The 13987-nt window shown below is 43.3% G+C and overlaps 1 protein-coding gene across 1 annotated transcript; it reads right to left on the reverse strand.

Annotated features, from left to right (window-relative positions):
- Positions 1–239: 239 nt before the first annotated feature.
- LOC131188988 (cysteine-rich venom protein latisemin-like) lies at positions 240–13368 on the reverse strand. The gene is made up of 7 exons (XM_058164727.1): positions 13307–13368; positions 7325–7438; positions 5617–5704; positions 4717–4865; positions 2857–2951; positions 2360–2448; positions 240–367 (listed from the first exon to the last, which is right to left on the reverse strand). Exons 1-7 carry the CDS (start codon positions 13364–13366, stop codon positions 240–242), a joined length of 723 nt encoding a protein of 240 aa, XP_058020710.1. The 5' UTR covers positions 13367–13368.
- Positions 13369–13987: the final 619 nt, after the last annotated feature.

Here is a 13987-nt window from a genome sequence, read left to right on the forward strand (position 1 = left end):
AAGCTTATAGTGTGGCCCTTTTTTACCCAGGCCTGTGATTTTTCTTAAGACCCTTTACAGTTTTCATCCCTAGCCTCTACTTCTGCTTACGTTTCCCTTTAGGCATTCATAGGACACTCATGCAAAGTATATGAAATCAAAAGTCACATAAGAATTTTCTGATACCAAAAAGATGCCAAGATTTTAATAGGAATTTAGATTTTTCTGGCAGAGATAACAAATATTGAATGGGAGATCTGCTATATTATTTCGGTGCGGCAGTAGCAAGAACCAGGGCAGTTAGATTTGATGAAAGAATTCTGGCATCCAATGTCTTTCGCTAAAGAGTCACAGTTCGAGAACCTGTTTTCATATATGCAAGGATTTGCTGAAAATTTTAAAAAGAGGAAACATGAATAAAAGTGAAACATCACCAAAAGCATAACTGCTAGGGACTCATTTACAATTGTATACAGTTTTAGAGCTCAGAATCAAACATATGTATTTTTAATGGGGTGCTTTAAAGCAGAAGATTTTTAAAATGAAAATAGTACTCAGAGTAATTATTTTAGAGTATATATTACAGTAATTATATGTAGCTGCTGAATTAGTTTCAACAATAGTCCTGAACAAAATTCAGAGAAAGCTGGTATAGATTTTAAGTTCTTCATAAGCTGAAATGGATTGATATCATCCTCATCTTTTCTGATTCAGTTGCATGGGCTCATCAACCAATAGTGTGGGAGTCTATCATCTGTACCTCCGTAACTGTCTGGTTTGGCTCTGCAGCCCAACAAGACAGACACAGACTTCAGAGGATAATTAGAACTGCAGAAAAACCTGCCTTCCATTGAGGACCTGTATACTGCACGAGTCAAGAAGAGGGCCGTGAAAATATTTACAGACCCCTCACATCCTGGACATAAACTGTTTCTACCCTCAAAACGACGCTATAGGGCACTGCACACCAGAACAACTAGACACAAGGACAGTTTTTTCCTGAATGCCATCATTCTGTTTAACAACTAATTCCCTCAACACTGTCAAATAATTTACTAAGACTGTATTACTATTCTTCTTCTCTTCCTTACTAGTATCTATCTCTTCCCACTTATTACTTTAAACATGTTGCTTGTATCTTTCAATTACTTTGTTTTTATTTGTTTCCTAGTACGATTTGATAGCTTATTAGTAACCTTGACTATGACTAAGTGCTGTATCTTTTTATTCTTGATGAATACATTTTATTCTTCGTATGTACATGAGAGCATATACATCAAAGACAAATTCTTTGGCCAATAAAGAATTTTATATAGAAGCACCATCGAGGCAACTCTAGATGTCTGGTTATCCCATAATAGCACACTTCATGAATGTAATGATCCAGTTGTCTTTGTTGTGGTCCTCCAGCAGCCTGTGGAGCTGGCAACGGAGTTGAACAGTGATGAGGCTGAGGTGGGGCTAGGGCCATCGGGGAGTGAGGTGCAGACTCCAGAGCCTCCAAAGACTGAGAGTAGTGAGACAGAGGAACAGGAGGAGCCTGTTCCTAATGCACGCATGAGAAGAGCTGCCAGAAGGCAAGAGCAGCTCAAGCAAAGAGGACGACTCGGGAGTAGGGCCAAGAGTAGGCCGTGGTAGCTCAGGCTGTAGAAGCCTGTTATTAAAACACAGCAGCCTGCAATTACTGCAGGTTCAAGCCCGGCCCAAGGTTGACTCAGCCTTCCATCCTTTATAAGGTAGGTAAAATGAGGACCCAGATTGTTGGGGGGGCAATAAGTTGACTTTGTAAAAATATACAAATAGAATGAGACTATTGCCTTATACCCTGTAAGCCGCCCTGAGTCTTCGGAGAAGGGCGGGATATAAATGTAAATAAATAAATAAAAAATAAAGATGATTGGCCCCTCCCATAAGGCTTAAAACAGACCAGCAATGGCGTTTGAGCTTTGCCGGAAAACAACGTTGGTAGCTTCGTCTTCATGCATTTATTTTTGTATCGGTGACTTCTGAACATTTGCCAAGAAAGGCCTTTGGCTGTTTGCCTAATTGAACCAAGGTTTGCGATAGGACTGAGGAATTTGTGTTGGGAGGAATTTGCTTTAATTTAGTTGAATTACACTTGGAATGAAGTAATTCTCAGCTGTTCGAATAAAGTTTGTTGTTTTTTCACTGACTGAGTTTCCTACTACCTATTTGGGCCTGGGTCACAACAGTCTTGCCTAGGTCTGTCTTGCTGGATAGCTGGCCATTTTCCATTATGCCTACTAGAGACAGTTACCACTTCAAATGAAATCTGTTCTTTTGTGACATGACATGACTTTCACAAATGTTAGTTTAATAATTGACCTTTTTTTAAAACAACAACAACAACACTACTTACTGCACAGTCCGTTGACACAAGCCGAAGGACAGTCCCCACAAGGTGGCCCTGATTTATATGGAGTAGCAATTGAACCTATGATATTCCCTCTGGAATGAAAAAGATGAATAGAAAGGTGTCATATATTATTATAGTTACATTTGTGATTGCAGAAAACCCCCTCCCTCTAAATGCCGTATCAATAGATAATTGACTTTGGTTGCATTGTCTCGGTCTCTCTGGTTTGGGGTTCCAGTTTCAAGAGAGCAGACAGCACCACCATCAGAGGGGAAGACCTGACTTCTGAAATTTTCTCCAAAAGGCAGTAAATTCTGTCAAGTTTTGTGAGAGAGCAAAAAAGGATTTTCCCGGCTTATTAGAGAGAGAAAGAATCGAAGGAAACATTGACTTCCTCCTTATGTCTGTTTTCTTCCTTCTTTCATTTCCCCTCTTTCTTTGTAACACTCTCCTTCTGCTATCTCTCTGTCTTGATGAGACAAATCATAGTTGATACATACGCTGGGCAGTAATGACAAACATAGAAGTAGTTGTATCTGGATGAAGAACATCTGGCAGCAGCACAACCAACAAGGTAACTTTTGTACCAAGCTATCTGTAGATACAAAAAATATGCACACATGCTAGAAGCTTAATATTGATAATAAGCATAGGGATTTCAGAGTAGCATGTAAGAAAAATCCATATGTGGGCATGTTGCAGTATACATAGTTGTCTGCTCTTAGCCAGTGGGCTAAGTGGGCTACCACAATAACAATGAATGTACAAAGAACTTTTCTAATCACTTCATGTAAATGTTTGCCAAAACAAAGAAATATTAGAACAAATAAGGTTTCATTCCCTGTGCTTTAAATGTGTATACGGTATTTAAAATGTAAAATACGAAATTGTTCCATCCTTATAGACCATCTCTTTCTAAAGTGCTCCACCACATCCAAAGCAATCTATGTGTCAAGTGCTACAACCAGCAAGCTAGTTCCTTCTTCCCAGCTGCATGAAAGCCAAGATCTGAATGGGCAGCTAATTGTGAAAAACAAATAAGATGTTTAGTATGTTTGCCATCCTTCATTTGCAGCGTATCAGAACTTAAACATCAACAACAAAAACATTGCAACACTTTAACCTAGTCTGGGTTTCCCTTTCCTTAACATAGACTGGGACTACAACTCTCAACTACGATGCTCCTCTGCTCATGTTTGTTCTGACCCAGCCTTTGCAAGCAATGAAAAACCACTTACTCATGAGTAAAACACACCCCTTTTTAAAAACAGGACAGGAGCAGTCTTTATTCACATTGGATAGACAAAACCAAAAATAATTAGTCAAAAAATGAAAGTCTTTCCCCCCCTCTGAAACAGGGCACGAACAGTCTCTGTTCACATGAGAACTCAAGATAAAAAGTTCAATGATTAAGCCAAGCAGAAACAATCCCTGTCACATCGGCTAAGGCACATGCACTACCTATTGTTTCCCAGTAGGGAGACTCAGTTGGTACCTCAAATACAGAGCAATTAGTCCTGACAAACCTGGTTCTGGCAAAGGAATCCGACTTGATTGATGTACACTGGAAAATGAATGGTTGTCTGCAATAACAGGCCACTCTCAAACCCCTACTGTTTATTTCCCAGCCAGGGAGGAGCTGGCTAGCGTCTACAACTTCTTTCCCTGAGACCGGCTTATTGCCTTCCATTGCTCTCCTCTCCTCTCTATGCATATGTGCATCTGGGATGGACCCCACCTGTTCCTCCCCCTCACTCAGCTCAGACCCTGAAGATAGCTGCCTCTCTACCTTGGGGCGGATAGAAGGCCCTGGCACTGCCTCTGCCTCTGCTTCCTCATCAGAGCCTTCTAAAGGCTCCGAAGCTGGCCCAGTCTCCCCCTTGCCCTCGCCTGATTCTGCTCTAGCTCTGTTGGCAGCTGATGGGCCACAACATGTTTATGGAATTACTTAGTGATTTTAAGGACATAGTTGCTTGGTTTTCTTGGCTACAACACAACAAATGTTTTGCTATTATCTTTTTGTGGGGTGTCTATGGAGATTCTCAGTCATCCAGGTCATGGTTGTCCCAAAAATCCTTTTTTCCAAGAGGCAACTGGACTTTCTGTTTTTTCTTTGAAGACATTTTGCTTCTCATCCAAGAAGCTTCTTCAGCTCTTTTTGTGGGATGTTTCCTCAATTTTTCAGTCTAGCTTCAAGCCATGGTTTTCCTATGTAACAACCAGGCCTGGCCTAGTTTAGTAATTCAGGATCAGCCAATGACTTGAGTTTAATTCAGAGTAATTTACCTTTTTATCTTATTCATTTTTGTGGCTTTATACTTGGTGAATATAGAAATGGCAAAGATATGAAAAAGTCCTACCTGAGTATAATGGCCAATAACAGAACCTAGTGGGTTTGCTCCAATGCCATATTTGAAATTTTTGTATTCATCATACCACGCCTGAATTACTTTTGTCCATGAATTAGGATGACTTGACATGAATAGATTTTCACCACATTTTAATCTTCCTAAAAGTGAGGAAGGTTAAAAAAGAAAAAAAAGGAACAGCAAGAAAACACAGGTAAATACATGCTTTGAAAGAAGCAAAAGGACAGCAGAAATGAGATAGTTGAGCATTTCTTATCTCTCCAGAAATACTAATGCAATCATCTTGGTAAACTATTGGAAAGGAAATGAACATTTTGCGCCCAGATAACTGTGTTATTTTTCTAGAATCTTTGATTGTGCAAACTGACAATCCTTGTTTTCTGATGAGCATATGAAAACATTAATATACTTCATTTGGAAGTAAATTGTTACACAGATGCCCTAATTTGTGCAGACATCTATGTGTTAATACATAGTGAGATCAGGAAGATTTAGGTTTAATTCTCCAATTGACCGTGGGAATCTCTGAACAGCTTTGGGCTCAGCATCTACCATCAAAAACAGCTGTGGTGAGGACAATATATTTAGCATCTTTGGGGAATGGTGGGCTATAAATGTAGTAATATATAATATAAAAAAGAAATAAAAAAATCATTGTTCAAATACCATGTCTCCTGAAAATCCATTGGGGTGGGGGCAATTAAGAAAATTATTAACATCTTGATCAAACCAAATCATCTACATGGGAGTGGTAACTATAGAATAATTCATAGGTATTACTTTTGCTGCCAATATTGAGGAGCAAGATTGATTGTAAGTGCTATTTAATGTGAAATATACTATTAATCCACTAACCAGTTAAAACCATACTATTATTTTGGACTGACTTACCTGCAGTTCTTAAGTGTTGTGGACTATGAACAAAAGAACATTTATCTGCCCAACGTTTTGCATTTTGAGCAGCATTAGAACTCCATTCCTGAATAGAAGTTGACAGCAACAATCAAGTTATTGAAAAAAAGCATATGTTAAATTTGCAGAAAATATGTCTGGTAATGTTTTACTGCCTTTTGGATTCCTTCAAATCTTGTAATTAAGAATTCAGAAGTTACCCCCGTGTTCTCTTCAAAATGCTTTGAATAGTTGGAGCTCCCTTCCCATCCCTTATATGTGGCTGCCCTTCTCATAAAACACAAAACTCTGGGTGGCACACAACAAAGTTAAAAAACGATAACAGCAACAATTATTGCTAAAAACATCAAAAACTATAAAATATAACTAAAATGAAATTGGGACCAGAACTGGGACAGGATGATGTAATTGGGGAGTGGTGGTTTCTCCAATATCCTGGCCCCATGCTATGTAGGACAATGGTCCCCAACACCTGGGTCGTGACCCGTTCGGGAACCCGCCTGTGCAAGTGAGATCTACTCAAGCGAGAGGCGAGCGAGTAAGCGAGCGTGCACACAACTTGACTTGTGCAAGTGCTGGGACTTGTGCACACAACTCCACTCATGCAAGCGGTGGGTGTTTGTGTTTGCGTGCAAAGCTCCATTCTGCTCCTCACACACAACCATCCCCTCTACCCCTCTACATTTTGCACGAGTTGAAGTTTCTGGGTATTCTTCAAAGGCGGCCCCATGTAAAGCACATTACAAAAGTCCAACCAGGAGGTGATTGGGGTGGGGCATGAGAGACTGTGAACAGGGCCCCACTGGAATGGGCACAACTGGTATACAATATGAAGTTTACGAAGTCCCTCTTAACCACAACTGCCACCTGCTTCTCAAACAGGAGCTGTGAATCCAGGAGAACCCCCAGATTGGGCATAGAGTCTGTTTAGGGCAATATACACCATCTAGCAGCAAAGATGACATAGTCCCAGAACTGGAACATCCCAAAACCCAAAGCTTGTTGTTCCACACCCAACAAGTTTTCACAGTCTCCAGACACCACAAGAAAACATCTACAATATCACTTAATTTGCCAAGGGCAGACATATGTAATTGAATATTATCAGCATATTGATGATACCTCATCCCATAGCGATGGACAAGCTCACCTAGCAATCTCTTTTAGAAATTAAATAGGAGAGGAGAAGCACCAACCCCCATGGAATCCCACACATTAGGGGCCCAGGGCAGATTTTCTCCTCCCCAATCTTATAAAAGTTCCTGCATGATGAATTCATGTGTGACTCTTCTCTGATAATTTACACAGTAGCATCCACAGGATCTGGTGATGCATGTAGAAAGTGCTGAGGAATATATCATGACATTGTCATTTATGTCATTCTGACTACCCCACCTCTCCATTTTTTTCATAGATGTCATCATATAGTCACATAAATCATTCCATTTGGGCTTTTCACCCTAGATTCAAACATAAATACAGATGCACCTAAACCCGTAATTGCCAAAGAAGCCCAACAGTTTGATAAATAAATAAATAAATAAATAAATAAATAAATAAATAAATAAATAATAAGCATTTTTTCTTATCCTAGCTGGTAAAGCACATTAATATTTATACTAGCTAGAAAGTCAAACCTGCAAACTCTCTGACATAAGGACACAAATATAATTTACATTTAGCTTACCATTTGTAACATGTTCCTAGCAGTTGGTCTCACTGATCTCCTTAAAGCATTGTGCTTGTCAACAATCTCCTTTTGGTTTTCTCTTTTGTTACTTGACTCAGAAGCAAAATCAGCCTTAAGACAGAGAGCAAAATAAACAAAAAATAAATAAATAAAAATTATGACTTTAAATGGAACAGGCAACTAGTGGCCTCAGGGCCGAATGGAAACCCAAACTTCTTTTCTCCAGGTCCAGGAGGGGGACCAGTCTTACAACTGTTGTTGAAAACTGGTGGCATGATTCCTCATCATTCTGAGACAGGAAACACACAACTCTTCCATGTTCCCTAAAATAGCCCTAATGTAAGTACGAAAAGTTTATACTTGTAAGCTGCCTTGAGTCGCCATGTGTGAGTAGGCGGCAATATAAATTTTATCAGTCAATCAATTAGAAATACTAGCTCATTCCTTGTGAATGGACTTTGCTTTATCTCTTTCTATCACCATTCTACCCCAGCTGTGAAACAGTGGCCCCCATTTGTCTGTGTATTGGGAAAGAGACTAGTTGCAAAGTAAGAAACAGGTGATTACAGCACAAAGTTAAAATGAATTAATCATTTTTCCTCATCTATTTTAAGGGAATATTGCAGTGATGTTTATGTATTTATATATTTATATAAACAGCTTATATGGTTGTCTATCTCATGTAATGATCCTAAGTGGCTCATAACAGGAATAAAAAGCGACCCACCCTACCCACCAAGTGTCAGACCAATCAGCCTCATTGAACCCTCATCTTAGCCCAACATTTGGGGGTGGGTGGGTGGCAGAACCAGGTCTTCACTGCCCTCCAAAGGCTGAAAAGTGTAGGGATCCCTCAGACTTCAGGTGGGGGAGGGGCTATTCTAGTGGTCTGGGGTTTAGGTTCTGTTATAGACCATGGACATTAAAATTAGTAAGATTCTTTTCATTAAATGTGCCAGTTTTAATTATATTTGATTGATCCATTCAGCATGATTGTTAAGTTCTGGAAGTAACGAGGCTGGAGACCAGGGTAGTGACAACAGCTCTTTAATATATGGTGAACCCAGCAACAGGCTGGGGGAAAAACCTCTCCTTTTATACAGTTCTACTGGCGGCTTCGTCCAATCAGCAACGTGCTGATTTCCCGCCCAAATATTTAAAGGTACATACAAGAATACATAACACTCCTCCCCTCCCAGAAAACACTTTGCCTCTATCTACATATTATTTACATGTTACTTTTCGACGTAGTCACGCAAATAACCTGGGCGTCTCCTAGTTCTTTCAGACCTGCGCGGTTCAGTTCTGGGTGGTGTTTTGAGCTGTTCGGAGGGTCTGTTTTCTCCTCCCAGCTCTTTCTCTAGGCCATCGGGCCCTGGATTATTTGCAGACTCTTTTTCTTGGCCATCCGGCCTTGGATTACTTTTGTAATTTTCCCTGTCGTTTCCCTCGGGAACCTGATGGCGTCGCTGGACCTCCGGGACCTCAGCTAAGTCTTGCGCCTCCCCCGGGTCATGGTCAGCTGTGGGTTCAAATAAGGAGTGGTCATGATTTGTTTCATGTGGCTCGGTTTGTTCAGTTATTCGTCTCCTTATCTGATCTATGTGGCGCCTCCATACTCGGTTGTCTTGTAATTCGACCAAGTATGACTTTGGGCCGGTTGCTTTTATGATTTGCCCTGCGAGCCAACTTGGGCCGTCCCCATAGTTGGGCCCACACTCGATCGCCTATGCCCAATTCCCTTGTTTTGTCTATTTCCCCCTTGTAACCCTCTGGTGTGTAATGGGGATTCAAACGGTCAAGTGGGCACCGGAGTTTCCGTCCCATCAATAATTCGGCTGGGCTTCTGCCGGTGGCAGTGCTTGGGGTTCTGTGCTGAACAGCCAGAAAGAAATCTATCTTTGTTTGCCAGTCACCTGGCTTGAGCCTGGACACGCCTCCTTAGCGCCCGGACGGAACGCCTGCAAGGCCATTCGACGCAGGGTGGAAAGGCGCAGAGAGGGCATGTCGGATGCCCTCCTCTGCCAAGTATTCTTCAAACTGGGCTGCCGTGGAATTGCGGGCCGTTGTCGGACACCAGAGTGTCAGGCAACCCGTGAGTTGCGAATAGGTGGCGAGGGCTGCGATTACTGCCTCGGCCGTAGTGGATTTCATGAGTATGATCTCCAACCATTTAGAGAATGCATCGACAACCACGAGGAAAGTTTGGCCGTGGAAAGGGCCAGCAAAATCAATGTGGATTCTTGACCAGGGCCCTTGGGGTTTTTCCCATTCCCTGACTGGGGCCGTTGGGGGTAGAGGTCTGGACTCTTGGCAAGCCTGGCATTTCCTACCCTCTCAGCAATCTCTGCGCCCATGAGTGGCCACCACACATAGCTTCTCAGCTAACCCTTCATCCTTACGATCCCTGGGTGACCTCGTGGAGGAGGTCCAATACCTTTCCCTTAATTTATCAGGAATTATTACACGATCACCCCATAACAGGCACCCCTTGAGCCGAGAGCTCATCACGTTTTAACAAATTGAAAAAGCTCGCCGCGCAGCGGCCACCCTCTTGTACCCAACCGAGTACAGTCCTTAACATAATGTCGGTATGATGCCCGAGCCACTTCCTTAGATGTGACTGGGCCAGAGTCCAAAGAGTCAATAAGCAGGATGGGCGCCCCGAGTGGGGTCTTGATCGCCCCTGGTAGTGGGCATCTGCTTAACGCGTCTGCATGCCCCACTTCTTTTCCTGGTCGATGCTGCAGCTTGTAAGAATAAGCGGCTAAGAAAATAGTCCATCGGGTCAATCGTGGCGAAAGTGCCACAGGCGTTGGTGTCGCCAGCCAGTATTCCCAACAGCGGTCTGTGGTCAGTCACAATTTCAAAATCCGCCCAAAAACATATTCGTGGAATTTTTACCCCTGACACAATGGCTAGTGCTTCTTATCTAATTGGCTATAGTTCCTCTGGGAGGACATTGTTCTAGAGTAGAAGCTATAGGGGCTTCTGTGCCGCTTTGGAAGTCTATGGCTGAGGACAGCCCCACCCCGTAAGGGAGGCATCGCAAACCAGCACTAGGGCAATGAGTTATGATATTGGATGAGCAGGCTATCACTCGAGAGCAGGTTTTTACTGCTTGAAAGCCCTATTTTCTCCGACTTTCCCCAAGACCAAACAGTATTTTTCCTAAAAGCCTATGCAGCGTTCAGCAACGGTCGCTTTGTTTTTAAAAGACCGTAAAATTCACTAGCCCCAGGAATGCCTGTAGCTCTGCTTTGTTTTTGGGCGCTGGAGCCTTCTAATTGCCTTGACCTTGCTCTCAGTGGGGTGAATTCTCTTGTCTATCCGTAGCCCAAGAATTGACGGATTCGACCCCTATCTGGCATTTGTTTACCTTGACTTTTAATCCGCTGTCCGAAAATGCACAGAACCTTTCTCAAACGCTCCCCCAATTCCTCTACGTTTTCCCCTGAAATCAGGACATCATCGAAGTAGGGAACTACCCCTGGGAGCCCTTGCAGAAGTCGTTCCATTAGGTTTTGGAACAGCCCTGGTGCCACACTCACCCCAAATTGCAATCGGGTACACTTGAAGGCCCCCTGTGAGTTACAATCATTTGGGCTTCGCCAGCGGGCGCTCACGGGCAGTTGTTGGTAGGCTTGAGCCAAGTCTAACTTTGCAAAGACTTGCCCTTGCCCCAAAGAGTGCAGCAAGTGTTGCACCACGGAACCGGGTAAGCGCTTTTCTGTAAGGCTTTGTTTAGCCGCCTTGTAGTCAGCGCAAATTCTAATTGACCCGTCTGGTTTTATTGGGGTGACGATTGGCGCTCCCACTTTGCGTGATCGACTGGCACCAAAATCCCTGATTTATGAGCTTATCTAGCTCCTTGTCAATTTTGGTTTTAGGGCAAAGGACCTCCTCGCCTTTAGCCTAATGGGAGCTACCTGGGGGTCTAAGTTGAAGGAAATAGGGGTCCCCTTGTACTTGCCCAGGCAGTCCTTGAAGACATCTTCGAACTCGTTAAAGAGAATGTCTTTCAGGTTACAGTCACTTCTGTAGATGCCAGTCACTCCCATGCCCAGGGCACGAAACCAGTCTAGTCCCAACAGACTGGGCAGGGTCCCTTCGGATCGTGATGGGCAGGGTCTTCTTGTGTGGTCCGTACTCGACTCGGACGGAGGTGGTCCCTCGAACAGGGATGCGATTCCCTTGGTGATCGTGGACTCGTGGCCGTTGTGCTTGCAGGTGGCGCTTAGCGACGGCAGTGACTTCGCCAAAGTGTCCCAGGACATGATGGTGATCGCTGATCCCGTGTCTACTTGAGCCGGCACCGTACTCCCTCTATTTTGGTTTGGTGAAGATCTTCTTCTCCACTCGGGTCGAGGCGGCCTATGACCACAGTCGTTTGGTTTGAATCGCGCCTTTTTGTTTGAGCCAATGCGGGTCGCCTTGCCGATTCAGCGCTCTGATTGTCCGATTTGAATTTTCGGCGGGAAGGTTGGGCCGCTCGGCAGACTTGAGCTAGGTGCCCTTTCTTCCCACACCGCCGACATGTTGCGTCCTTAAACTTGCAGCGTTGGCGCTGGTGTTGGCCTCCGCAGCTTCCGCATTCATCTCGGTCCTCTTTGTCGCGTTTCTCGGTTCGGCAGGCCCTTCCTCATCTTCACCACCGTCAGTTCGGTCTGAACCTCCTCCTGGTGCACTGGAGTTGGCTTTGTGCTCGCCTTTGGTGAGAGGCTTTTGCAGTGTCTCCGCCGCTTGGGTGGACATTTCATGTGCTCTGGCTTCGTCCAGGCGTTGGCCAGCGTTAGGTTGCTCTTTGCTAGCAGCCGTCGCCGCAAACGGATGTCTCTGACCCCTCGGATGAGTTGCTCGAGAGCACCTCGTCTGAGGTCGCGGTATCCGCAGTCCTTGACGCTTTCCTTAGGGCGGCCATGTAGTCACCGATGGATTCGCCCTCCATCTGTCTTCGCTCTCCGAATTCAAACCGCCGCACGTATTTGGACGGCGTTGGCGCGAAATGGTTTTTTAGTAAGGTCTGTAGAGTTGGCCACGATACCGATTGTATCGGCGTTGGCTCTGCCAGGGCTTCCGCGATATCGATGACCTCCGGACCACAGTGGCTTAAGAAATAAGCCCTTTTGCGGTTATCTGGAACTCCTTGCAGTTCGTTGGCTTCTAGAAAGCTTTCGAAACGGGTCATATACGTTCCCCATTTCTCTCTAGCCGGGTCAAATGGTGCGGGCGGAGTGTAACTGGCCATCTCCGCTTTTCTGCCCTGTGTTTGCTGGGTTCGGGTCTATCGTGCTTCAGCTCGGTTCTGGTTCTCCTCAGCCTCGAGATCCCACCTTCGTCGCCAGTGTTAAGTTCTGGAAGTAACGAGGCTGGAGACCAGGGTAGTGACAACAGCTCTTTAATATATGGTGAACCCAGCAACAGGCTGGGGGAAAAACCTCTCCTTTTATACAGTTCTACTGGCGGCTTCGTCCAATCAGCAACGTGCTGATTTCCCGCCCAAATATTTAAAGGTACATACAAGAATACATAACAATGATTTTGTTTTGCTTTGTGTGTTCAGCCCTGGAATGTATTTTTGAATTAAAATGAATAGTTAGACGGACCAATTTTTAGTGACCAGACCAAGATACCAGAGTAATGATAATACTATTTGATTTCAAGGTTACAGTAACACAGCAATAGAATATTGAAAGTCTAAATGCACTTCTCCCCAACCTTCATCTTATTGAGAACTAAGAGTGGTCTTTTCTGAGACTCTTTCTCAAATTACATTTCTACATTGGATTCAGATTTATCTGACTGCTGTCTTGGCGTCATCTCTTCTTCTTGCTCCTCAAGGTTATTTCAACCCCCTCACAAATATGAAACAATCCAACACATATTGGGTAGTTTAATGAATGATTAATTGTAAGAGAAGAAAGTTATGTACTGTATATATTAAATCTGCTATACATGATACAAAATTATGAAACTTACATTTCCAGGAGATTGTTGCAGCACTGCAGCAACACTTAGCAAAACAATGAAGGTAATCATTTCTAAAAACAAAAGAACATTGAGACATATCTGTGCTTAATCTTTTTAGTGGAATTTGTACCAGTTTCAGTTTAAATAGTTCAGTTTAAATAATTCAGAATGTTTGCGAATGGCTTCTCTGAAGATATATATCTCCTAGACTATGAAACTCACTCTAACTCTTATGTCTTTTCTCTCCTTTAATCCTTTGTACTCCAGAATGCAACCTACATATCTATGCTTCATTTAAAGGATATGTACAGGAGATATAAAAAGTGGACACAGAACATATTTTTTTCACTGAAAAAAAAAATCAGACCAACATAAATCATATTAGGATTTTTCTACCTTTACTATAACCTATAAATTGTACAATTCAACTGAAAGATAAACTGAAATCTTTTAGCAGAAAAAATAAAAATAAAAAACTTAGGACAAAATGGCTGCATAAGTGCGCATACCAGAGGTGAGTTTCAGCAGGTTCTGACCAGTTCTAGAGAACCGGTAGCGGAAATTTTGAGTAGTTCGGAGAACCGGTAGTAAACCGGCCTTGCCCCCATCTACTCTCTGCCTCCCAAGTCCCAGCTGATCGGGAGGAAATGGGGATTTTTCAGTAACCTTCCCCTGGATTGGGGAGGGAAT

This window comes from Ahaetulla prasina, chromosome 1, assembly GCF_028640845.1.
Source record: "Ahaetulla prasina isolate Xishuangbanna chromosome 1, ASM2864084v1, whole genome shotgun sequence".
Taxonomy (NCBI): Eukaryota; Metazoa; Chordata; class Lepidosauria; order Squamata; family Colubridae; genus Ahaetulla; species Ahaetulla prasina.

Bases quoted from the DNA above. Each gene is read 5' to 3' on its own strand.
- LOC131188988 (XM_058164727.1), bottom strand. From the start codon at position 13,366: ATGATTACCTTCATTGTTTTGCTAAGTGTTGCTGCAGTGCTGCAACAA. The intron at 7,439-13,306 runs GTAAGTTTCATA...CTCTGTCTTAAG, and splicing joins TGCAACAATCTCCTGGAAAT to GCTGATTTTGCTTCTGAGTC. The intron at 4,866-5,616 runs GTAAGTCAGTCC...CCTCACTTTTAG, and splicing joins ACAACACTTAAGAACTGCAG to GAAGATTAAAATGTGGTGAA.